The 27,314-nt window shown below is 44.0% G+C and overlaps 1 protein-coding gene across 2 annotated transcripts in view; it reads left to right on the top strand.

Moving 5' to 3' along the window:
- CMTM8 (CKLF like MARVEL transmembrane domain containing 8) overlaps window positions 1-27,314 on the top strand; it is a 131,993-nt gene that overhangs the window by 92,236 nt on the left and 12,443 nt on the right. Inside the window, exon 2 of one of the 2 annotated variants that reach the window (XM_055284727.2) lies at window positions 26,774-26,947. The exons of the other annotated variant lie outside the window; for it this stretch is intronic. Within the exon in view, the coding sequence (XP_055140702.1) occupies window positions 26,774-26,947 (174 nt within the window). The remainder of the gene's footprint in view (window positions 1-26,773; window positions 26,948-27,314) is intronic. 2 annotated transcript variants of the gene reach the window in all.

Genomic DNA, 27,314 nt, shown 5'->3' with positions numbered 1-27,314 from the left:
TTCCTAATTTATGATCAGTATATGTCATTTATGGACAATAGATCATTTTCCAAATGGTCTGTGGAAAAATGGACAAACATACCAAGACTACACAATGAGAAAGAAAGGACAGTCTCTTCAACAAATGGTTGGGAAAACTGGATATCCATATGCAAAAGAATGAAGATGAATCCTTACCTGACACCATGCATAAAAATTAACTAAAATAAATTGTAGACCTAAATGTAAGACCTGAAACTCAAACTCCTAGAAGAAAATGAGAAAATCTTCATGACATTGGATTTGGCAATGATTTCTTGCATATGACACCAAAAGCACAGATGACAAAAGCAACAGTAGACAAATAGGACTATACCAAACTTAAAACATCTGCCCAGCAAAGGAAATAATCATTACAGAAAGGGAAAAAGATACCTGCAAGCCATATATCTGATAAGACATTAATATCCAGAATATATAAAGAACTCCTACAACTCAACAACAACAATAAAAATCAAATGTAAAAGTGGGGAAAGGACTTGAGTAGACATTTCTCAGAAAAAGATATGCAAATGCCAGCAAGCATATGGTAATATGAGCAATATTACTAGTCGTTAGGAAAATGCAAATCAAAACCATAATGAGATATTACCTCACACCTGTTAGGATGGCCACTATCAAATAAACAGAAAATAACACGTATTGACAAGAATGTGGTGAAACTGGGACCTTTGTGCCTTGTTCGTGGGAATGTCAAATAATGAGGCCACTCTGGAAAACAGTATGGGGAGTCCTCAAAAAATTAAAAATAAAATTTGCTATATGACCCAACAATCCCACTTCTGGGTATAGATCCAAAAGAATTAAAGACAGAATCTTTGAATCTTAAATTCAGCTGATTAAAAAAAAAATGAACAAATAAACCATACCTAAAAAAAGGATCTTGAGATATTTGCACACTCATGTTCATTGCAGCATTATTCACAACAACCAAGAGTTAGAAGCAACCTGAATGCACATCAACAGATTAATGGGTAAAGAAAATGTGGGATATGCATACAATGGAGAATTACTCAGCCTAAAAAAGGAAATTCTGTCATATGCTACACATGGATAATCCTTGAGGACATCATGCTAAGTGAAATAAGCCAGTCACAGAAAGTCAAATACTGCGTGCTTTCACTTATATAAGGTATCTAAAGTAATCAAACTCTTAAAAAGTAGAGTGGAAAGTAGAATGCCATGGGATAAAGAGAGGGTGCAAGGGGGAGTTGCTATTCAGTGCATCTACAGTTTCACTTTTACAAGATGAAAAAGTTCTAGAGATCTTCTGCACAACTGTGCAGACAGTCAACATTACTGTGTATTTAAAAATGATTAAGGTATTAAATGTTATGTTCTTTTGACCCCCCCCCCACACACACACAAGTAAGTCATGAATAAAAAGGAAAAAAAAGCAACACCTAAATTATGAGGCAACTGTAAAATAAATGAGGATTCAAGTAAATTTTGGATGGAAAAGTTGAAATCCTACAGAAGCACAGTACAATTAGAAAAGCAAGGCATTGTCCATATGGGGCTGGGTTAGGTGCAGCCCGTCGCAGTGGATGCAGCACAAGACGTAAAGCTGGGCTGCTGGTTGCGAGTTCCACCTGCTGCACACCTGCAGTGGGGACAGTTACCTCTGAGCACCAGTAGCCTCAGGCGTATATAAGGAAGGTGACCTCTGCCATGTGAGACCCAGCTGAAAGAGGGGACTTCTTAGCTGGGATGGAATCTCAAGCAAAATCACAGTGGGTTTTGATACCTGAGGAGTGGCAGAGAGGAGTCAGGAGGTGGGGGGTGGGGAGCTTGGAGAAGGGCACAGAAGGAGGCGATGGGAAAGGAGATCTGGCCTGTAGGGTAAAGGCCTCATGGGGAGGGGCTGAGAAACAAGGTTGCTGAGACATGAATTTGGGCTGGTTAGGGAAGTGCCGTCCTTAGCACGCTCAGCGGCCTCGATCCTTCTTGAATCTGTATAAAGCAGCCAGTCTCTGAAAATAGAGACCACTCGATGCGGCCTCTGGGGGCCTCCTGTAGGAGGAGAGAGATGCTTAGTGAGACAGCCTTGGTCAGTGATTCTCAAACTTCGTTGGATTTGGGAAAAGAGTTAACTTCCCTACCCAGTTCATGGCACTGTACCCTCATTGGTCCTCAAAAGGACCCCCTTGTTTGGTTTGTTGCCTTTTATCCTCATTTCTTACTGTTATCCCCTCCTCTTCTCCCATGGGCTACCGTTATTAATATGTGTTTGATGTATATGCTGTTTGTGTGTATTCTTATGAAACAGGAAGGTTTGGAATGTGTGTGTTTTTAATGTACATAGATGGTAGCAGTCTAGAGCAGCAGTTGGCAAACTGTAAAGGGCCAGAATAGTAAATATTTTAGACTTCATGGGCCACATGGACTCTGTTGCAACTACTCCACTGTGTCATTGTAGCACAAAAGCAGCCAACGACATATGCAAATGAGTGAGCATGGCTATGTTCTAATAAAACTTTATTTATGGACACTGAAATTTGAATGTCATATAATTTTTATATGTCACAAAATATTCTTTTGATTTTTTTCCAACTGTTTAAAACCACTTGTAGCTTGTGGACCATACAAAAACACTGTGGCCAGATTTGGCTACTGGGTTGTAATTGTGTGATTCCTCATCTAGCTCCTTGCTGCTCAGTATGTTCTGTGGACCAACAGCACGGGCATCACCAGAAAACTTGTTAGAAATGCAGATCTTAGGCCTCATTCCAGACCTGCTGGGTCAGCACCTGCATTTTAACAAGACCCCTGGTGATTGTGTACACACTGATGTTTGGGAAGCACTGGGCTGCATTTCATTTTTTTTTATCCTTTCTCATTTAGCACTCTTCTAAAGACCGAACCATTTTGCTAGATCTAATCCATTTCTTGTAACTGCAGCACAGTGTTTCCATATTCACTTTTCCACCAAAAAAAAAAAAAAGAAAAGAAAAGGTACAGAGACATTGGAAAGATTACTGGTTGCCAAGGGTTAGAAATGATGCAGGTGAAAGATGAATAGGCAGAGCACGGATGGTTTCAGGTGGTGAAAATAGTGTGTGCTGGCTCTGATGATGGATACATGTCATTATACCTTTGTCTAAACCCGTAGAATGCCTACCACCATGAGTGAACCCTAATGTAAACTATGGGTTTTGGTCAATAATAATGTGTCATTAATTGGCTTATCAATTATATAAATTATAGGGGAGCTCAGGGAGGACAGAAGGGGATGTGTGGGAACTCTGCATGCTCCAATCAATTTTTCTTTTCTTTTCTTTTTTTTCTTCAAGACAGAGTGTCCCTCTGTCACCGAGGCTGGAGTACAGTGGTGCAATCTCAGCTCACTGACCTCCACCTCCCAGGTTCTAAGCGATTCTCCTGCCTAAGCCTCCGGAGTAGCTGAGATTACAGGCATGCACCACTACACCCAGCTAATTTTGTATTTTCAGTAGAGATGGGGTTTCACCATCTTGGCCAGCGTGGTCTCAAACTCCTGGCCTCACGTGATCCACCTGCCTCTGCCTCCCAAAGTGCTGGGATTACAGGCATGAGCCACTGCGCCTGGCCCAGTCAATTTTCTGTAAACCTAAAACTGCTCTAAAAAATAGTCTATTGGCCGAACGTGGTGGCTCACGCCTGTAATCCCAGCACTTTGGGAGGCCCACGCAGGCAGATCATGAGGTCAGGAGATCAAGACCATCCTGGCTAACACGGTGAAACCCTGTCTCTACTAAAAATACAAAAAATTAGCCGGGTGTGGTGGTGGGCGCCTGTAGTCCCAGCTACTCGGCAGGCTGAGGCAGGAGAATGGTGTGAACCCAGGAGGCAGAGCTTGCAGTGAGCTGAGATCGCACCACTGCACTCCAGCCTGGGCGACAGAGCAAGACTCCATCTCAAAAAAAAAAAAAAAGTGAAGGAGCATGTCCCAGAAGCTCCCCAACTCGCACAATTTGAACTTTTTTTTTTTTAAAGATTGGAGATGTTTATTAGATAACTGGACTCTACTAAAAATATATTTTTAGAAAATAGAAAATACAATAACTAGTATTAAGAAATATAGGGTATACATTCTTTTTGTCTGGCTTCTTTCACTCATCTATGTCATTATGTGTAACAGTAGTTTGTTACATTTTCATTACAATTTGAACTTTTTGAAGCCAACTCGTGTTTTCTCTTAAAAATACATTCAAATTTGTATTTGCCATGTTCTTTTGCCTTAACGTGACAATCAATTTTAATTTCTTTCTACTTAAAGTTCACCTCCCCTCCCCCAGTTAAAAAAAATTGTGTAAATTGAAAGCTGCAGGAAGATGTGTTGTTGCTACCCTGTGACATCCCCCACTCTTGCCTGCCCTCCGCTGCCTCGGTTGAAAACTGCAATCCTAGGCCAACTCCTACCTTCCAGAAGGTGAGGCCAAGGGTCTCCTGCACTCTTGCTCCCCTAGCCCCTGGGCCGTCTTGGTGAGGGAGGGAGGAAAGGGAGAAGCTGCTGGCACATTTTGGGGCTGGGTCTCTCAGTGTCTATCTGAGTGCCTCGGTGCCTACTATTGTTCCCTGAGTAATAGCATACCTTTGACATACTCTGCCCAAGTAGGGAGGCCTGGCCAGGGGTGAGAACTCTGTCCTGCCGGGGCTCTTCTGTCAGAGATGGAAGGAAGGACCTGGCTTGGTCTCCAGGGGCACCAGTGGGTCTGCCAAGCTGACACCAGGCTGCGCCCTCCATCCCACTCCTTTCCTGGGAGAGCTGAGAGAGTATGAAGCCTTCCTGTACATGTCAGTCTCCCTACCTTGAGCATATTTGTGCTCATCTCCTGACGGATGTAGACAAAGAAGGACCACTGTGGCATGTTGGAGTCAGGTGCACTAGGTGGTGGGTGGTGGAACTCTCTGGTAAGCTGTACATCTCCGGTTGGAAGCAGACCAGCTGGCCTGGGGAAAAGGCAGCATGGAAATATGTGCAGGCAGACTCACCTCCACGGAGGGCTTGACATTCCTAAACTTGTTTTCAGGGGCCAGGTGGTCAATTCTCTCCATCTCTGCAGCCATGAGTTTACTGACCTTGGCCATTGGACCCTACTGAGCCTGGTGTAGCTGGCAGCCGTGGGGGCAAAGGCTAATTGGGTTAATTGGGTAGAACAGATGTGTCGAAGGTCACCTGTTCTCATGTGTTTCCTGGACTGATCATTATGATTTAAGGCCTTCCCAAATTTTCTTCTGTTTGAAAGAAGGTCTGATAACCTGGGAATTTCCGAATTACGAATGGACATGACAAAGGAATATAGATTCCTAAAGGGCATGTATGTCTGCCAGGGCCCTTTCAGCTTCATAAAAGCAAGGAGACTTGCAGGGCGGGAGATCAGAACTCTCCCTTGAAGATGAAGCGCACAGTCTTACTTCCTGCACTCAGAGGCAGTTAAACATCCACAGGGCAAGTGGACCGAGGGAATGAGCGGCTTCAGAAAGCAGCCCTGACCAAGTGGGAGAGGCCCTCCAGGGCAGCGACTCTCAGCATGAGGGCATGGATTCTCACACCCGCCAGCGCTGAAGCAAATGCTTGGCATCTTTGGTGGAGGCAAGCATTTCATAATCCTCCTTGTTTGATTTTTATTTCATTTCTTTTGAGATTGACATTAAAGAGTAGCTGTGTGACTTTTGATACATGCACAGTTGTACAACTGCATCCGAACCTTTTTGTGTGATGTCCCTCCCTCCTCCCACCTTCCTCCCTAGTGCCTAAAGGTAGAAGGACAGAGGTGGAGCTATCCCAAGTAGAGCCGGTTCTCAGGCTCTGTGCAGTCCCTTCAGGGGACCTGTGATAAAGTGGAGTCGGCACAAATCAAGGCTTGTACATGTAAGATTTTATCTTGACCTCAAACTGGGCTGTGGACCTGAGGCAGTGCCGGGAGGCTCTGTAGCAGAAAGGAGTCCTTAGACCTGGCTTTCAGCCAGGGCTCCAGCAGCTTTGCAGAACATGGTTTTCAACATAGCCTTTCACTGCTGTGAGCCTTGGTTTCCCTCTCTAAAATAAAGATAATCATATCTCCATCATACAACTGTTGTGTGGCTGAATGAGATGTGAGCGATGTAACTGGTGATATCCTATACAAATACTGATGGTGCTGGAGGTAAGACGTTTATTGTCATTCAGTAAACGTCTCTCTCCCACACAGAAATGGAAGAAGCTGTTTTTATAGGGACTCTTGCCTCTTCCTCACTACTCTCTCATCCTCTTTCCTGTAAGCCTTTATCTCAGTTCTGTTCCTTAGGAGATGGCATTCATTTTTTTCTTCTCCTTTTTGCCTTTTATTCCCCCATGCTTCACCAAAACAGAAGGAAACTGTCTGTTTTCTCTTGCTACGATTGAATACCTGAGACTGGGTAATCTATTAAGAAAACCGTTGTGTCTTACAGTTTTGGAGGCAGGAAGTCCAAGGCCAAGGGGTCACAGCTGGTGAAGGCCTTCTTGCTGGTGGGGACTCTCTGCAGAGTTTTGAGGTGGTGCAGGGCATCACGTAGCAAGGAGGCTCACGAGAGATAGCCAGACTGACTTTTAAAACAGTCTCCCTCTTGTGATAACAAACCTACTCCTGCAATAACTCATTAATCCATGAATGGATTAATCCATTTGTGAGAGCAGAGCCCTCATGATCCAGTCACCTCCCAAAGATCCCACCTCTCAACACTGCTGCATTTGAGGACCAAGTTTCCAACACATAAAGTTTGGGGGACACATTCAAACCAACATGTGAAATGGAAAAGTATTTAAAGAAGTAAGTAAATGTGGGAGCCAGGTTAGCATCTGACCACAGACAACACCATCCAGGCCTGCACGGACAGAGGTGGTCCTGGAATATCACCAAATCCAATCCCCTCACTCTAAGAGTCTTCTTTTCACACAGTTTGTTCAGTGTTCTTGAAGACTCTAAGCTGTTTGGCTGGGGCTGGCTGCTACTTTACTTATTGGTGACCCAGGACAATGATCGAAGTGTTTTTCTCTGATTCTGGGGGAAGATTTGTGTTCTTTGTGAGTCATGAGAAGATCTTGGATTGGGTCATCAGCATCCAGTATTCCTCTTAAATCCCTGGTGTGTGGAGCAGCCCATGAGAAAGAGGGAAGAAAATAGGGCTTCTTAAACTTGAACTGCTTGGGCTGGAATGCAGTAGTGCAATCTTGGCTCACTGCAACCTCCGCCTCTCAGGTTCAAGCAATTCTCCTGCCTCAGCCTCCTGAGTAGCTGGGACTACAGGTGTGCACCACCACGCCCAGCTAATTTTTGTATTAGTAGCAGAGATGGGGTTTCACCATGTGGTTGGGATGGTCTCGATCTCTTGACCTTGTGATCTGCCCACCTCGGCCTCCTAAAGTGCTGGGATTACAGGTGTAAGCCACCGTGCCTGGCCTGGCCTTTTACAGTAAAAGCATGCCAACCTCTGTTCTTGAGGTTCCTCAGCACCTTTAGCCCAGTGGTTCTAATTACAGGCATGGGACACCTCCCACTCCTTTCTTTCACTGACAGAGTACCCTAGGGCCACTACTGCTAAGAAACCAACTCTGCTAAGCATTAAATCATGTTCTCTGGAAGAAAAAACATGAGACTGATATCACTGCTTTTACCTCTATCTTTGCCGATCACAAAACACCTTAAGACCCTGCAGCAACCTAAGTGGTGCTGTACCCATCTTGTGGAGGTACAAACCAAGGCTCAGGAGAAATAGTTATGTCTGTGGTCACACAGCAAATTAGTGACAAACCCAGGTCTCCCAGGCTTTGCACCTAACGCACTACCTATTGTATATAAGGCAAAATTGGATGGTACTTGGTATATTGGTCATTTAATTCTGTGTAACAAATTATCCCTAAATGTAATACCTAAAGCAGCAGAAGACATTTAATACCACTCACAGTGTCTGTACATAAGGAATTCAGGATCAACGTGGCCGAGCAGTTCTGGCTCAGGTGTTTTCCTGAGGCTCCATCAAATGTCTGCCAGAGCTGCAGTTATTTAAATTTTAACTGGGGCTGGAGAATCCACTTCCAAGGATTCAGCTTGGAGAATCAGCTTCACTCATGTGGCTGGCAAGTTGGTGCTGGCTATTGGTGGGAAACTTCATTTCTGTTCCATGTTGACCTCCCTGCAAGGCTGCTTGAGTGTCCTCACAATATGGATGCTATCTCCTTTTTATGACACAGCCTCCCAAGTCACATAACATAATTTCTGCCACATTCTGTTCATCAAAAGCAAGTCAGTAAGCCCAACTTACCTTCAAGAAGAGCATCAAAGAATTTGTGGGCATATCTTAAAGCCAGCCCAGTAGGTCGCTTTCCATTCCATTGCCTGCTGGGAAAATCAGGGTCCTGTGGTGTTGTCACAGTGCCGGTCTTTAGTTGATCGTAGAACATGAGACTAAAGTCCTAAGCAAGAATAAGGTAATTCACAAATTACTAGCAACATCTAGGCCTCAAGTTTTGTTCTGTTCTGGAGTAGAGTACCCAAAGGAATCCTATACAGTTGGACTTCAGAAAAGGTCAGAGAGGACCAGAAGGAGATGCCCATCTTCATGCTGTGTTTGAAAACAGAAAGACGACCACATGGTTTGAAATCCTCCCAGGCAATCCAGACATGCTTCTGCTAAGGGCCAGCTCTCCATTCCCAATTAAAAACTACCTTTCTAGCCCAGAGGCCAAGTGCCTTGTTGGAGAAAGCAGCAAGGCCTGAAGCCCTTCAGTTGTGCTGGTTGATGCTCCACACAGTTCCCCTATAAAGTATTAAACATACTTCAGTAAGAACTTTGCAGGGGTAGGCCAGGCTCGGTGGCTCATGCCTGTAATCCCAGCACTTTGGGAGGCCGAGGCGGGCGGATCACGAGGTCAGGAGATCGAGACCATCCTGGCTAACACAGTGAAACCCCGTCTCTACTAAAAATACAAAAAAGTAGCCAGGTGAGGTGGCTGGCGCCTGTAGTCCCAGCTACTCGGGAGGCTGAGGCAGGAGAATGGCGTGAACCCGGGAGGCAGAGCTTGCAGTCAGCCGAGATCACGCCACTGCACTCCAGCCTGGGCTACAGAGTGAGACTCCATCTCAAATAAATAAATAAATAAATAAAAAGAACTTTGCAGGGGTAGAAGGAGGAGGCTGTGAATCTGTGGATTAAATTTGCCCTTCCAAGTCTTTGTATTAATTCATCCTTATCTCAGCCAGCTGATTGCATTTCTTGTCAGATCTGTTTCCAGGCAACGTCTAGTACTAATGGGTGAGAGTCCAGTTTATTCTTCCATGCCCTGCCGCCTCTGTGCAAGGCATTTTAAGTGTAGGAACTCATCCAGACAGATGGTAAACTCTGATCTCTCTCCATTGAACAAGGTCTGGTTGTATCACCTTAGTCTTTCATAAGCAGTGTTTGGATACCCTCTAGTGGATAAGTAAAGATGGTCGCCATGCTTGCTAAACAGAAGGGCTCTGAACCTGGGATGAGAGTGGAGGTGACTGTCTTGAAGAGCCCCTGTGACTCTGGAAAGCAAACGTAGGGAGAGGTCACTTTGAGGATAATGTAACTCCTTGATGGTCCAGGAAAGAGGTATACTCTTTCGTTGTATAATCTTCTCTGGCTTGATATATTTAATAACCTGGTTTGGAAAACAGGTAACAAAAACATAAGTACACATGTATGTGCATGTGTGTATATTTCCTAGTGCAGAGAGTGTATGTGGTGGTAAACAGGAATTGGCAAACTTTTTCTATAAAGGGCCAGATAGTAAATATTTCAGGCTATGTAGCCAAGAGGCCACATATTCTGTTGTTGTAGTGTGAAAACAGCCATAGATAATACATTCATGAATAAGCATGGCTGTGTTCATTGACTATACAAAACAGACAGTGAGCCACATGTGGCCATGGGCCAAAGTTTGCCAACCCCTGGTGAAAAAGAAAGAACTGAATTGTGTTTGTCTCTTGCACTAGATGGCAAATTCCTCCTGTGCAGAGACCCAAGCCTCATTCACCTTCATACCCTGGGCACTCAGTATTGTGCCTAGCATGTGGCAGGTGCCCATAGCCTGTTTACTGACTCAATATGGCTCCTGTGTCAAACTGTAATATATCACCTTTCTTGCAAGATTTCTTGGAATTCACTGAATTAAGAGCAGCATGCTCTCTAACTTAGATGTTTAAGCCATCAGAGCAAATAGGATTAGTTGCCATCCTGTTTTCCATGTACTTGTCCTTAACCAAGATGCCATGTGAAAGACCAGCACTTCAAAAGGCCTTGTCATGATCAGCCCTGTTCAGTCTGAAGATGGCACTCCCTAGTGGCCCAACAGTGGTGGGCAGCTGCCGGGCATCTTGTTTTGCAGACATGGGAGTGGGTTTGCATAGAGGCTTCTGCTGCCTTTACTAGAATCTGCATATGCCCAGAACCTTGCACGTGAGAAGGGACTGGCTGGTGGCATTCCAGGTAATGTCCCATCCCTAAGAACATGGCAGGAGCCGCTTCTCTGTCTCAAACAGCAGCCTATTCTTCTAAGGCAGGCTTATGGTCTGCCAAACTGCTCTTTTTTTTAAGGTATTAATCACAATAGCAACTATCCTTTGTAGAGCATATTGTCTTATGTGGATTTTAGAAAATATGTATTATCTCTACTTATTGATGAAGAAACTGAGGCACAGAAGAGTTAAATTACTTGCGGCATGATGTTGATGTGTAGTACAGTTTAAAAACTTGAGGCCGGGCATGGTGGCTCACACCTGTAATCCCAGCACTTTGGGAGGCCGAGGCAGGTGGATCACCTGAGGTCAAGAGTTCAAGACCAGCCTGGCCAACATGGCGAAACCCCCTCTCTAATAAAAATTTAAAAATCAGCCAGGTGTGGTGTCATGTACCTTTGATCCCAGCTACTCTGGAGGCTGAAGCAGAAGAATCACTTGAACGCAGGGGTTAGAGGTTGCAGTGAGCCAAGGTTGCTGCTGTACTCTAGCCTGGGTGACAGAGCAAGACTCTGTCTCAAAAAAAATAAACTTCGACTAAGTTTTTTAACTCACTGTGCCTTGGTTTTCCTGTCTATAAAATCATCATGATAAAACCTATTTTAAGGCTGGGCATGGTGGCTCATGCCTGTAATCCCAGCACTTTGGGAGGCCAAGGTGGGCGGATCACCTGAGGTCAGGAGTTCGAGACCAGCCTGGCCAACATGGGGAAACCCCGTCTCTACTAGAAACATAAAAATTAGCTGGGCGTGGTGGCATGCGCCTGTAATCCCAGCTACTCGGGAGGCTGAGGCAGGAGAATCGCTTGAACCCAGGAGGCGGAGGTTGCAGTGAGCCGAGACTGCATCACTGCAGTCCAGCATAGGCAATAGAATGAGACTCCATCTCAAACAAACCAAAAAAACCAAAACCTATTTTAGAGGGCTAGCTGTGTGGGTCAAATGAGGTAAGGTACAAGAAGCGCTTCCTTACTCCATAGTAGATATTATACTATTACCAGGGGCTTGGGCACATAGGTCCTCGATAAATATTGGTTGCATAGATGAAAGCTATTTGCCTAGTCGCACAGGTGGTAAGAATTCAAAGCCCAGCTCTTCCTACCAGGCCAGATGGCCTTGATTATACCATGTAACTAAACAGGAACAGGGGCGTGCTAACCATGGCATTGAGGTGGACCGTGTGGCATTCAGGTGTCCACACAGGGCAGGGAAGACAGAGCTTCAGGGTTAAGCATTGACGGTTCACTTAGCCTGACATCGTGTTGGCATTATTACTCATGAGAGAGCTCTCAAACTCAGTCCATACATCCAGGGAGCTGGAAATAGACTTCTTGGCTCCACACAAGTGTAAAAAGCTTCAGTTACAGAGAAAAGTAGGTTTTTTACCTGAGAAAGAGGAGAGGTGTTCCTCCTAAGAGCCATTGTAAACCCTGGCAATAATATTAGCATAGTAGTAATAATTGACACAGCACCTCGCAAGCACTGTTGTGCATACATTGATTAACTCATTTTGTCCTCCCACACCCTAGGAGGGAAGCCTCTGTATCCCCATTTTACAGTTGAGGAAGCTGAAGCTCAGGTTAGTAACTTGCCCGAGGGCTAATGGAATTCAGGTAGACTGACTCCACATTAAGGATTTTCCCCACTAAGCAAACTCTGCCTCTCAGTCTGCTATTACCATGTGTGGTAGTGTCACCTCAGCCAGAGAGGAAGGAAAAGGAAGGAACAGGGAATCAAACAATGAAGACTGTAGGATAAATAAAAGTAGCACCAGATCGGAAGATGCCGCTGAACGCTAGTTCTGCTTTGACCCCTGACTAGCTCCATGACCCTAGGCTGGTTGCTTCTGAATGTGTCCTGGACTTCTCTTCATTTATAAGCGTCTCTTCATCTGTGAAATGAGTTAATCAATCCAACACTAACATTCTCTGGCCTTCAAACCACTATGGGATAAGTCTTGGCTTTAAGAAAAGGTGCCATCCTTGGAGACTGCTGTCTGATGCCAGGCCTCCTTCGCAAGTGGATTTCCACCTGCAGTCTTCATGTGTCAAGTCAAGACCTGCAAAGACCCATGTCACCAGCTGGGGTGTCTATCTCAGAGATTTGGCATTCCTCCCACCACCCAAATTTTGCCTGGCTAACTCTCATTCACCTATTTGTCTCTGACTTCCTCTGACCTTCCAGACTTGGTTGGGCCCTTGTGCTTTACATTCTTGTATCACCATAGTTTCTTTTCATAGGATTTATTACAGCTTGTAATTAAATATCAATTGGGGGCAGAGACCATGTCTTTTTTCCCCACCGTTGCACTGCCATTGAGACCTCAGTGGTTTGTTTTTGTTTTTGTTTTTGAGACGGAATCTCACTCTTGTCACCCAGGCTAGAGTGCAATGGTGTGATCTCAAGTCACTGCAACCTCCGCCTCCCAGGTTCAAGTGATTCTCCTGCCTCAGCCTCTCAGGAAGCTGGGATTACAAGCATGTGCCACCACGCCCGGCTAATTTTTTGTATTTTTAGTAGAGATGGGGTTTCACCACATTGGCCACGCTGGTCTTAAACTCCTGACCTCAAGTGATCTGCCCGTCGCAGCCTCCCAAATTGCTGGTATTACAGGTGTGAGCCACCACGCCCAGCCAAGACCTCAGGTTTTTGAATGAATGAGTGTTGCCACATATGTGCCATATTAAATGTACACCAGAAGTAGAACAGCAAGGTATGGTAATATTGGTTGGCTCTCTTCTGGCAGGCCACATAATAGCAAATCTGTAATCACTATTTCCAGTGCCGCTTCATTGCAAGGAATTAGTATGATAAATGATTTAAAATCTAATGAGGTATTTCAGAGGTATGCTGAGATCTCACCAGAACAATGCAAATCCCCTGAGCTAAGCCAGCTGGGAACAGCTGGTACATTGCTTCTAGGTTAACCTAGTTAATTGTCAAAAGTTACTTGTTTTCAAGGCTAGAGTACATTTTCAATAATGGTGCTCCTGCCAGTCTAGGCTAAAGTCAAAAATAAATCAGCCAACTTATGTCCTATAGCAATGTAGCATTTCCTGCCCCACCAACAGTGCCTAGAAAACATGTGTCACAATAATACTCAGTAGGTATTTGAATAAATGAGACTCTTTAACACTGCCATCAGATAATTCCTCTGAGCAGCAGAATTGCTGTCACAAAGTTCATAGACACCACAGGGAGTCCTCAGGGACAAACTTATTGTCTTTCTGGATGATTTTAAAAATTGTGCCAGAATCAGTGGCTCATACTGGTAATCCCAGCACTTTGGAAGGCTGAGGCAGTCTAGGAGTTCGAAGTCAGCCCGGGCAACATAGCAAGACCCCGGCTCTACAAAAAATGTAAAACCTAGCTGGGCATGGTGGCACGCACCTGTAGTTGCAGCCACTTTGGAGGCCGAGGTGGGGGAATCGCTTGAGCCCAGGAGGTCGAGGCTGCAGTGAGCTGTGATTGCACTTCTGCACTCCAGCCTGAGTGACAGAGCAACACCCTGTCTCAAAAACAAAAAACCTGACATTTGCTTTCTTAGTCCATAGAATACTCGAATAAAGATGATGTGGAGGTAGGAGGGTACACACAAAGGACAGAGAGAGCAGTTGAAGTCAGCTCACTGAGAGCTGCAAGAGGTGAGTTGATTTTCAATTAAAAAAATGTCTTTAGGCTGGGCATGGTGGCTCACACCTGTAATCCTGTAATAGGATTTGGGAGGCCGAGGTGGGCAGATCACTTGAGCCTAAGAGTTCGTGACCAGCCTGGGCAACAAGGCAAGACCTCATTTCTACAAATTAAAAAATTACCTGAGTGTGGTGGTATAGTCTCACCTACTTACACTTGTAGTCCCAGCCACTCAGAAGGCTAAGGTAGGAGGATCACCTGAGCCCAGGGAGGTTGAGGCTGCAGTGAGCAGTGATCACGCCACTGCACTTCAGCCTGGATGACCAAATGAGACCAGTCTCAAAAAACAATTTTTTTTTTTCTTCATAGAAAAACACACATAATCTGGTACCATTCCAAATAGAAGCAAGCAATTTCCTTCTATAACACAAGGCAGCAATTGAAATATTTGATGTTTGTGATGACGCTGGGTCATCAAAAGGTTTAGCTGTGTTAGTAATACTGTATTTATTTTGAAAAGGAGATACAGAAAATATATTTTATTGAGCCCATTAACTTATTGTTCACAGGAGAGGTTGGAAAAGAAACCCTAGGTCACTAAAAAGTAGAAACTTTTAGTTCCATAAAAGGTATCCATCATCTATCAAAAACCAACAACACATATAAAAATGTAAAACATTAAAATAATAAAACAGAATAAAATAAGGATTGCCACCACACTTGTGTTCTGGAAGATGGTTCTGGAGATTTAAGCCAACGTAATAATTCAGGAAAAAGAAACAGGTGACATAAATATTGGAAAGGACCAAAGCTGCTGTTATTGCAGATGGCTTAGCCAGAAAATTCTAGAAATCAGCCAGGCACAGTGCCTCATGCCTGTAATCCCAGCACTTTGGGAGGCCAAGGTGGGCCGATCACCTGAGTTCAGGAGTTCGCAACCAGCCTGACTAACATGGTGAAACACCGTCTCTACTAAAAATACAAAATTAGCTGGGCGTGGTGGGTCATGCCTGTAGTCCCACCTACTTGGGAGGCCGAGGCAGGAGAATCGCTTGAACCCAGGAGGTGGAGGTTGTAGTCAACCAAGATCATGCCATCGCACTCCAGCCTGGGCAACAAGAGTAAACTCTGTCTCAAAAAAAGAAAAGAAAGAAAAGAAAATTCTAGAAATCAACTGACATCAGTAGGGTGGTCAAATACCTGTAGACCCAAAAGGCTTGTGAAAAACAGAAGTTCTCACTCCCATAACTCCCCATGTTTCTCCTCAGAGACAGCTACTCTGGCTTTAGTCGTATCTATAGTTATAAATAATATGTGAGCTGCCATCTTCTGATTCAATTCTATATGTTAACTAGTCACTTCTTGTTACCTTCTCTCTTAGCTTGGGCTGCCATAACAAAATACCATAGACTGGTTGGCTTAAACAACAGGAATTTATTTCTCATAGTGCTGTAGACAAAGTCCAAGATTAAGGTGACAGCAGGGTAGGTGTCTGGTGAGGGCTGTCTCCTTTGGTTGCAGACAACCACCTTTTGCTGTGTCTTTACATGGCCTCTCTCTGGTGCATATCAGTGGAGAAAGCATGAGAGGAAGCTCTCTGGTGTCCCTTTTTATAAGGGCACTAATCTCATCATGAGAGGTTTAGACTGCATCTAAACCTTATTACCTACCAAAGGCCCTACCTCCTGATACCATCACACTGGGATTTAGGGGTTCAACGTATGGATTTGGGGAGTACACATTTGGTCTGTGGCACCATCTACATGATTGAAGCTTCCTTTCTCCATGTTATAATTCTTTTTTTTTTTTTTTCTTTTTTTGAGACAGGGTCTCACTCTGTCATCCAAGCTAGAATGCAGTGGCACAATCACAGCTCATTGCAGCCTCAACCTCCCGGGCTCAAGCAACCCTCCCACCTCAGGCTCCTGAGTAGCTGGGACTATAGGTGTGCACCACCATGCCTGGCTTGCTTGCTTGCTTATTTACTTAATGTAGAGACAGAGTCTTCCTATGTTGCCCAGGCTGGTCTTGAACTCCTGGGCTCAAGCAATCCTCCCACCTCAGCCATCTAAAGTGCTGGGATTCAAAGGTATGAGCCACTGTGCTCAGCCTATTTGTTTATGATTTAAGTCAATATTCTGTGTTTATTATCCTTACATAAATATTATTTAGAGCTGAGTGTTGTAGTGAACAATGATTTCTTTTAGTTTTTACTAAGGTTAATAATAGAGTGGGTTTGTTTTGTTTTCTTTTGTTTTGTTTTTTTTTGCTTAGGTTTTTTTTTTTTTTTTTTTTTTTGGCATTCTGTCTTTATAGAGACTGTTTCTAGAAAGAACTCACCTGCAGCTGGCTGGCTGGACCAGCACACGCTGACAGGGCTGGACTATTTACAGGCCTATTGTGGGCTGTACTTTGGCCACCTCCCGGCACAGCACTCAGCTGTGACAATAAAATAAGTCAGGTCCGGCCGGGCAGGGCTTGGAGGGGGCAGGGACAGGGGCTTTACACACAAATGCTGGGGGGCTCGGGGCCTCAGTACTCTTGAGGGCCGGGCTTTGTAGCTAATTTTGTCTCACATTTTTTCCAATTGCCTCTCAGTGAAGTTTCCCACAAGACCAATCACATCACATAATCAGAGTTCCCATTTTTATCTTGGATGTATTTCTCCTGGGGTCTTCCCTTCACTGTCATCTGTGGAATTCCTTTTGCCTTTCTGTTGGGTTGAATTCCTTGTTTTCTTATCTTCCTTATTGTCCTCTTTCTTGCTTTCCTCCCACATTGTGATGGAGCAAGTTCTCTAATAGCTTCAATCGATAAAAAGAAAGTTAAATGACATCAGGCATGGTGATGAGAGACTTTAACGTGGCTTGGCTGTCTTTCGAGTCACTCTGTTCCGATCTGGTTACCTTCTATGTCTGAGGCATCTGTCATGCTTGGATTTCCCTTCATCCTGGGGATGACCTTCACCTCTCTTTGTAGTTCTCTTGTTGGTTTATTCCATGTTGCCTTTTTTAAAGTTTATGCTCTCCTTTTGGTGAGTCATGTACTTCAGTAGATTCCTAAGAAAGAGTGCATGGAAGGTAAATTTTTCAGATATTACATATCTGAAAAAAATATATTCTCCACTTGCCCTTCATTGATAATTTTTGCCAGGTAATTTCTAGATCAAAAATAATTTTCTTTCAGTAATTTGAAATCATTGGTCATTGTCTTCTAACATTCTATTTACTTTTAGAAAAGATTAAAAGCCGTTCTTGTTTCTGCCTCTTTTATTAGGCAACCTGTTTGTTCTCTGGTGGTTTAGAGAACCTTCTCTTTGTACCTGATGTTCTGAAATTTCATGATGTACCTTGATTTGAGTCTGTTTCATCCACTGTGCTGGGTACATAGAGGAGTCCTTTTATATAGAAATTCACATCCATAAATTCTGAGTTTTCTTGAGTTATTTGATTTGAGTTTTCTTGAGTAGTTGATTTCTTTCCCTCCATTTTCTTCACTCTCTCTTCCTGGAACTTTTTTTTTTTTGAGACAAGATCTGACTCTGATCTTAGCTCACTACAGCCTTGACCTCCTAGGCTCAAGCAATCCTCCTACCTCAGCCTCCCAAGTAGCTAGGACTACATGCACGTGCCATCACACCCAGCTAATTTTTGTATTTTTTTTGGTAGAGATGGGGTTTTGCCATGTTACCCAGGCTGGTTTTGAACTCTGGGCTCAAGCAGTCCGTCCACCTCAGCCTCCCAAAGTGCTGTGATTACAGACATGAGCCACCTCGCCTGGCCCCTGGAACTTATTAATCAGATGTTTGACCTTCTGAACCCATCCTCTAACTTTTTTACTTTATCTCACCTGTTTTTTTCTTTTTTTTTTGAGACGGAGTCTCGCTCTGTCGCCCAGGCTGGAGTGCAGTGGCGCGATCTCGGCTCACTGCAAGCTCCGCCTCCCGGGTTCACGCCATTCTCCTGCCTCAGCCTCTCCGAGTAGCTGGGACTACAGGCGCCCGCCGCCACGCCCGGCTAATTTTTTTGTATTTTTAGTAGAGACGGGGTTTCACCGTGGTCTCGATCTCCTGACCTCGTGATCCGCCCGCCTTGGCCTCCCAAAGTGCTGGGATTACAAGCGTGAGCCACTGCGCCCGGCCTCACTTGTTTTTTTTCTTTTCGTTGTTGTTATGTTTTCTAGGAGGTTTTCTCGATTTTATCATGCAGCATTTCTATTGAGTTTTTAATTTCTACTATTCCATTTTTAATTTAAAAAACTATTTTTGTTTTGAAGGACTGTTTTTGTGTCCTTCTTGCAACCTCCTGTTTCTTTTTCACTTTTGTAATATCATTTCTCTCTAAGATACTGATGATTTTGGGGTGGGAAATGTTTTCTTCTACCCCTTCAAAGTTACTTTCTTCCAGTTTGTTTTTTGGTTTTTGCTCTCTGCCCTGTTATATAGGCTTTGCTTTCTTCATAGATCCAGTAATCTTGGTTATCTGCCTATGTTTTAAGAGTGCAAAGCTCTCTGGATGCTCTGAGCATGCGGATGGGGCTTATGACCCTTGAACTTCATTGAAGGTTGACCTGGCTGGGCTGCGTGTTGGGGAATCCCCAAAGTCAATATCTTTGTCTTTTTTCTTATGCTAATGAAGACCTGGCTGCCAGTATTCTTAGAACCAAGCAGAGGGAAAGGTTAGGGATTGGATAGATGAGGAAGTCTTCATACTGAATACTTAGTCATTTAAGCCCCTTGTTTCCACTATAATGTTCAAACCTTCAACTGTGCCCCTCAATCCAGAGACTATTTCGTTTTACCTTCTTTACAGTGTTTCTCAATCAGAAGTAATTTTGCCTCCCAGAGAACATTTGGCAATATCCGGAGACATTTTTGATTGTCATTAAGAGTAGGGAGGTGGAGCGCAGCTGCTGGCATCAAATAGGTAGAGGACAGGGAAGCTGCTATACACATCCTACAGTGTACAGTGCAGCACTCCAGATCAATAATTTTATTGGCCAGGCCAGGCCCGGTGGCTCACACCTGTAATCCCAGCACTTTGAGAGGCCAAGGCAGGCAGATCACTGGAGGTCAGGAGTTCGAGACCAGCCTGGCCAACATGGTGAAACCCCATCTCTACTAAAAATACAAAAATTAGCTGGGTGTGGTGGCACACGCTTGTAATCCCAGCTACTCAGGAGGCTGAGGCAGGAGAATCACTTGAACCTGGGAGGCGGAGGTTGCAGTGAGCCAAGGTCGCGGCACTGTACTCTAGCCTGAGCGACAGAGCGAAACTTTGTCTCAAAAAAAAAAAGAATTTTATTGGCACAAAATGTCAATATGCCTGAGGTTGAGGAATCCTAATCTAGAGAATAAACATTCACACTAATGACAAAAGTGGAGCAATCACCCAGCAGCTTGCAGTAGAGCAAAGGGTAAGGACTTAGCGACTTTCAAACAGCTTCCCACCAATCCTCCTTATTTTAGCTGCTCCTCTCCCACCTCCAACCTTCGCTTCCTGTCCTAGAGCTACCTGAGTCTTTTTAGACTTGCAGTGAAGTTGGTTTGTTTCTTGACTTACCTGTTAACCACCTTAGAACTCAGCTTTCTCAAGGTCATTAAGTCAGTTATCCATTGTTCATATGTATTCTAAGCTTTTTTTTTTTTTTTTTTTGAGACAGAGTCTTGCTCTGTCACCCAGGCTGGAGTGCAACGGCGTGATCTCAGCTCACTGCAACCTCTGCCTGCCAGGTTCAAGCAATTCTTCTGCCTCAGCCTCCCGAGTAGCTGGGATTACAGGTGCATGCCACCAGGCCCGGCTAATTTTTTTTTTTTGAGACGGAGTCTCAGTCTGTCACCCAGGCTGAAGTGCAGTGGTGTGATCTCGGCTCACTACAACCTCTGCCTCCCAGGTTCAAGTGATTCTTCTGCCTCAGCCTCCCGAGTAGCTGGGACTAGATAGAGGCACGTGCCACCATGTCCGGGTAATTTTTGTATTTTTAGTAGAGACAGGGTTTCACCATATTGGCCAGACTGGTCTCGAACTCCTGACCTCGTGATCCACCCGCCTCAGCCTCCCAAAGTGTTGGGATTACAGGCGTGAGCCACCACGTCAAGCCTAATTTTTGTATTTTTAGTAGAGGTGGGGTTTCACCATGTTGGCCAGGCTGGTCTCGAACTTCTGACCTCAAGTGATCCACCCGCCTTGGCCTCCCAAAGTGCTGGAATTACAGGCGTGAGCCACCGCACCTGGCTCTGTTCTAAGCTCCTAAAAATGTTGCTGTTGTCTCTTTTCCTATTCAACCCATCCTCTTGAAAATTTTAGAAGGGTTTTTGGAGGGAGCAAAATTAGGTGTTCAGTCTGATATACTTTCCAGTAATGCTAGAGTACATGAAATACATGTTGAAGCTACAGTCATTGGCACTGACACAGCAGATGAACATGGGTGAATGGAATGGAATAAAGATTCCAGAAACTGCCACAATATATGGGAAGACACTGATAAGTGATATTGGGTCAATTGTCTATCTGCTAGAAAAAAATAAAATTTGCCTTTCTTTACCCCATATATAGAACTCAGTGCTAGTTGGATTAAAGATGTAAGCATATATACAAAACTATAAAAATATAGGAGAATGTTTTTATAATCTTCTGTTGAGAATGACCTTGCTAAGAAGGTAAAAATAAAAGAGTTAAAGAAAACCAATTATGTCAGCCAGCCATGGTGGTTCACACCTATAATCCCAGCACTTTGGGAGACCACGGCAGGAGGATCACTTGAGCCCACAAGTTCGAGACCAGCCTGGGCAACATAGCGAGACCTCATCTCTACAAAGAAATGAAAATCAAAAAGTTAGCCAGATGTGGTGCATTCCTGTAATCCCAGCTACTCAGGAGGCTGAGATAGAAAGATCACTTGAGCCCAGGAGGTAGAGGCTGCAGTGATCATACCATTGCACTCCAGCCTGGGCAACAGAGTGAGACCCTGTCTCAGAAAAAAAAAAAATTATGTAAAAACTTAAAACTTCCATAGACAAAAGACTCTATGACTTTGAAAAATAAAACTGGATAGAAAAAATATTTGCCACATATATAGTTGGTTACCATCTCGCTTATGTAAAGATCTCTACAAATCAGAAAGTCACTTTTAAAAACCTATCAGGCCAGGCACAGTGGCTGGCCAGGTGCAGTGGCTCACACCTGTAATCCTAGTGCTTTGGGAGGATGAGGCGAGCAGATCACTTGAGGTCAGGAATTCGAGACCAGCCCAGCCAACATGGTGAAACCCCCATCTCTACTAAAAATACAAAAAATTAGCCGGGCATGGTGGTGCATTCCTATAATTACAGCTACTCAGGAGGCTGCAGCATGAGAATCCTTGAACCCGGGAGGCGGAGGTTGCAGTGAGCCAAGATCACGCCACTGCACTCCAGCCTGGGTGTTGGAGTGCGACTGTCTAAAAAAAACCACACACATTCACAAAAAAAAAAAAAGTAAAAAGAAAAAAACTATCAAGAAATAAGAGGAGAACTCTAAGTGGTTGATAAGTATTATAAGCATTCAAAAAAATGCTCTACTGTCCTCGACACTGATGAAGAAAAATGCAAATTAAAGTAGAAACAAGATGCTATTCATCAGTGCTTCTTCATGTGTAGTCCCTGAGCCAGCAGCATCAGCATCACCTGAGAACTTGTTAGAAGTGCAGATTGTCAGATCCATCCTACACCTGAATCACAGGCAAGCGGTAGGCCTAGCCATTTGTTTCAACAAGCCCTCCAGGTGATTCTGATGGTCAAATTTGAGAAGCCAGGAGAAAGAAGAAACTACCTTTGGTATTGCAGATGACTCTCTGACAGTATTGAGCAAGCGATGTCAGACATAAGACTGAATACTATAAGATTCATTTATATGAAGATCAAAAGCAGAAACTAATCTAGGATGATAGCGATCAGGGCAATTGTCTCTTTAAGAGGAGAGGAGTAACTAGAAATGGGGGTAAGGTTTTCAGGTGCTAGCAGTGTTCTTTTTCTTGATTTGGATGCTGGTTACACAGGTTTGTTCAGTTAGTGAAACTTGCCCAAGCTGTTCACTTAGGATTTGTATACTTTTCTTTATACTGTATTTCAACACAGCAGTGAAAGTTAAAACATGGGTTCTGTTTTTTTAAAATCAGGTTTTTAGCCATTTAAAACATAGAAATTTAATCTGGTGAAGGTGCAAAACCATGCATATACTGATAACAGTGTAAACTAAGGTTTTTTGTTTTTGTTTTTTGTTTGTTTGTTTGAGACAGAGTCTCGCTCTGCGCCCAGGCTGGATATAGTGGTGCAATCTCAGGTCACTGCAACCTCCACTTCCCCAGTTCAAGCTATTCTCCTGCCTCAGCCTCCCTAGTAGCTGGGATTACAGGCATGCACCACCATGCCCAGCTAATTTTTGTATTCTTAGTAGAGATGGGGTTTCGCCATGTTAGCCAGGCTGGTCTCAAGCTCCTGGCCTCAAGTGATCCGCCCACCTCAGCAGCCCAAAGTGCTGGGATTATAGGCGTGAGCCACTATGCCTGGTCAGTAAATTACTACAAGCTTTTGCAGAACAATTTGGTAGTACCTCTAAAGCTTAAAATTCTAGAAATTTTCCTCCTAGAAATCTGTCCGGGAATTCAGGTATACAGAGGCATAGGTTATAAAAATGTTTCTGAGCATTTTTGTACAAACATAAAGGAGACAACCTAAATTTCCATCAATAGGGGATTCGTTACATGAATTATGGAAGACTGAGCAACTGTTAAAATTGGCAGAGATGCATGTGTAGTAGTGTGGAAAGTTGTCCTCCATGGTATTACTAACTGAAAGAAGCAAGTTATAGACTCTGTGAACAGAGTGATCCATATTTATAAGAGAGAAAGAGAAAGATGTGCAGGCAGTGGTTATAAATGCAAGGAAAGAGGCCAGAAAGGGTAAATACAAAATTGTTTATGTTGGTTTTTCTTGAATTTTTATAACTGGCAGATAGGGAAGGGGGTTGTCATTTCTTTATATACTTCTGTGTTAACTTTTTTTTTTTTTTTTTTTGAGATGGAGTCTCCCTCTGTCGCCGAGGTTGGAGTGTAGTGGCGCGATCTTGGCTCACTGCAACCTCTGCCTCCTGGGTTCAAGTGATTCTCCTGCCTCAGCCCCCCGAGTAGCTGGGACTACAGCCACATACCACCATGCCCAGCTAATTTTTGTATTTTTAGTAGAGACGGAGTTTCATCATGTTGGCCAGGATGGTCTCGATCTCTTGACCTCATGATCCACCCACCTCAGCCTCCCAAAGTGCTGGGATTTACAGGTGTAAGCCACCATGCCCGGCTCACTATGTTAATTTTTTTACCTGCATTTATCACTTTGAAATGGTTTAAAAGTCTTAGTTTTGCCATTAAAAAAGAAAGTCTTAGCCTAAAAAAGAAATGCTTATCAGGGAAAACAGACAGTATTTTTGTAGTCTAAGCAAATAAAGATTCAGGTTTATCTTAAACACAAAGCAAAAGATAAGTAACATTTTTGAAGAGTGGTTTTTATCAGTATTGGTTATAGTGGAGATAAAAGGTTTGCTTCTTGATATATTTCAGTTACCTAGGAAATTCACTTGGGTAGAACAATTCTTTTCTTGACAGAGACATTCTTTTTACTTTGTTTGCTTGTGAGGTCATGGGTCAAGTATTCCCGTTCTTTGAAAGACGGCTCAGTTAACAATATTGTGCCTTTGTGTAAAAGACGACCACAGCCAGCAAACTAGACAATGCAGTCCTGGACAGCAGGCTTCACTTTTGTTAATAATGAAAAACGTTTTTGCATTCAGAGCCAAGAACTGTGAGTTGAGCCTGTTTAGCTGGATACAGACTTGTGATGGAAACTCTTAAGCCCTTGTGATCACACAGAGAGACACCATCAACACATCTACAGTGCCTCTTCACTCACTGTTATGTTTCCTATGTGAATCATCCACAAAAGGCCGTTCTGACCCTATCTCAATCAAGAAGCCTGAAATGTTTCAGATGCTGCCATCAGAGGCTTACATCTATTACCAGTCTTACTGATCCAACAGAATGTCAAATACATGTGTATAGATTACCTGTCAGAATCAATTCGGGCCAAAAACCTCATTAGTGTGAGGCTGAGCACTTTCTGGAATTATATCCCATTTTGTGTATCTTCACTTTCAATAAGTGTTGTTGCCACAGATGTAAACACAAAAGCACATCTCCATTAAGCATCTTGTCTCTGGAATTCATCTACTAATATCAAGCAGATAAAAGAATATTGATGCTCAACTCTAAAGAGCAGAAACAGCAACATTTAGAGTCTTAGCTGCTCCCCGGCACAGGCACCCAAACTGTACCAGGAAAGTGGCTTCTCTCGGGAAGCAGTTTAACATGTCCCTTGGAAACCTGTCTGATGGCTTCAAGATCTTCACAGGAAGTCTTCTTAAAGAAGGGCCTGAAGTCTTCTCTCTTCAACATCCACTTCTTCTAATCCCTGTTTGAAGGTCCTCAACTACTTTAAACTGAGTAGGTTGAAAATTCAACTCATGAACAACACTCCCTTAACCCGTTCCTCTTCCATTGTTCCAACAGAACAAGTCAAACTCTGATCTACTCCAGAAATCTTTCTAGAGACCTGGGGATCATTCCATTGTATCCTCTCCCTTCTCCTCCCCCAACCCCATATCTAATCCATTGAAGTCCCATCTGCTGAAATTTGTCTTGAATTCACTCACTTCTCAATATTCACTGCCACCATATTGGTCTTGAAGACTTCATATTCTTCCACTTGGATTATTGCACGCTCTCTGAATTTGTCTCCACACCACTGCTCCCCCTTTCCCCTCCACAAGTCCATTCTCGACCTGCAGCCAGAGTGGCTTTATAAAAAAATCTAGCCTAATCTTAACATTCTCTTTCTTAAAACTCTCCCACTGCCCTTCAGATAAAGCACAAAATCCCCAGGCCTCCTGGGCTCATATCATCTGACCTTCCCCAGCTCTCTAACATTTTGCACCAATATCCTAACTTACTATACATTCTTACAGGTTCTAGAAGGTAGCAGAGCCCTTCCCACCTTCAGACCTTTGCCCATGCTGTGTCCTCTGCCTATAATATTGCCTTCCTGCTTCTGTCTTGCTAGTGCTTTCAGCCTTCAGGTTATTCTTCAGCCTGGACTTCTCCGATGCTTCCTATGCCTGCCAGCAAGGTCATTTCCCCCATCATAGACCCTTATCATATCCTTTACCTTCTTCATAACATTTGCCACAGTTGTAATTGGTCAGGTATTTCCCTCCACTAGACTTTAGTTCTCTACAAGCAAGATATGTACAATTTGTATACCACTGTCCTTGGGGCCTGATAGCAGGAAACCCAAATACTGTAGGTGCTCCTATGTTAAACAAATAAAGGAAATCTGTCTCCCGATCTTGGTGATTAGAGTTACTTTAGTATTTTGTTTCATATACCACAAAGAAAGCTAAACCAGAAATGAAATTATTTGTCCTGTCACACAGCGAGCCAGGACTTGCAGGGCTAGAGCCCACCCTGGACTCCTGTTGCTGTGTCCTGGGCATGTGGTTCACATCTCAACTTTTTTGTGACTTAGTAATAAAGTCCACCTGGAAGGTGCTAGAATGTGAGTGCATACCTTGCTGTAGCCTTCCTTTGTCCAGGACTCAAGACATCTACAGTTTAGGTCAGTTTCCTTTTCCTTGATGAAGTCTTCCTTTAGTTAATGAGTGGTGTTAATTTGGCTTTGGGTATGGTCTTACTCGTCAGCAATTGGATGACTATTGCTGGGGTAAATGCACAACATGTGGTAAAATACTGAGTGTCCACATCTGGACTGGGCCGTTGTTCATTCTGTCTTCTGAAAGCTGTCTCAGACCACATGTTACTGGCCATCTGTGAGAACAGCAGGGAATGCCCGGAGGTTCATCCCTTGAAAGCAGATCGGCTCCAGGGACCACCTCCAAGTGCATCTTCAGTCTTGTTTCCTTGACAAGTATCAGCCTGGGAGCAAATTCCAGCCATGGATGTTGTTTTTCACCAAGTGGTATTTTAGAACCCCTGATTAGTGCTAATATTTAAAATCAAGATTATTATGTACAAGCTTGAGTTTCTGTGTTCTCCTGGGATGGAGAAGACCTGGCAAAACCAGCCCACAACTATCAGCTAGAGCTGAATTTTAAGAGAACCCCCTAAAATAAGATATTATTGGTCCCTGCCTGGACTGCCATGGTTACCTTCCTGGCATTTGTAGGCACATGAGTTTGCAAACCCTGTAATATTTTTAAGTCATGGCAGGGGAAGGTGGGGGTATATGCATGAAAGTTGTAATTGACTTAGCCAGGCATGGTGGTGCACGCTTGTAATCCTAGCTACTCGGGAGGCTAAGGAAGGAGAATCCCTTGAACCCGGGAGGTGGAGGTTGCAGTGAGCCGAGATTGCTCCACAGCACTCCAGCCTGGGCGACGGGAGCGAGACTCCGTCTCAAATAAATAAATAAATAAGTTGTAATTGACATTCTGTATAATTTTTTGTCTTTGTCCCTCCTTCCTTCTTTATCTTCTACTTTCCCCTCCTCTCTCCACTGCTTCTACCACTTTACAGGTTCTGGGGCTGCTGGTATGGACGCTTATCGCCGGAACTGAGTACTTCCGGGTCCCCGCATTTGGCTGGGTCATGTTTGTAGCTGTATTTTACTGGGTCCTCACCGTCTTCTTCCTCATTATCTACATAACAATGACCTACACCAGGATTCCTCAGGTGCCCTGGACAACAGTGGTAAGGAAGCCGTGGGTGGTGGTCTTGTCCAGTGCCCACTCGGTAGATGGCATTAGTCCTCTACTAGTCAATCCAAGACTGTCTCTCTGCCCAGAAAGGTGGGCCATACCATGGAGAACCCAACACAGCAGATAATCTCAACATCATCTAATTGCCTGTCAAGTGGCTTACACCTGGGTGTGAAACTGGGCACATTAGAAGGTCCAGAAATTTCTTTCAGGCAGAATTGCAAACCAGTTCTCAGAAGACTGAATCAAGAAAAGCCAGGTTCTCTCCTTTAGACTCTCATTTTATTATTTCCCTGTTAACAATGTCAACTGGAAATAAATACGTCAGGGCGCCAACCTCTGCAGATCGTGCTTCCTAT

This window comes from Symphalangus syndactylus, chromosome 1, assembly GCF_028878055.3.
Source record: "Symphalangus syndactylus isolate Jambi chromosome 1, NHGRI_mSymSyn1-v2.1_pri, whole genome shotgun sequence".
Lineage (NCBI taxonomy): Eukaryota > Metazoa > Chordata > Mammalia > Primates > Hylobatidae > Symphalangus > Symphalangus syndactylus.
The sequence above is the reverse complement of the archived record's forward strand: the minus strand, read 5'-3'. Positions and strand labels throughout refer to the sequence as shown.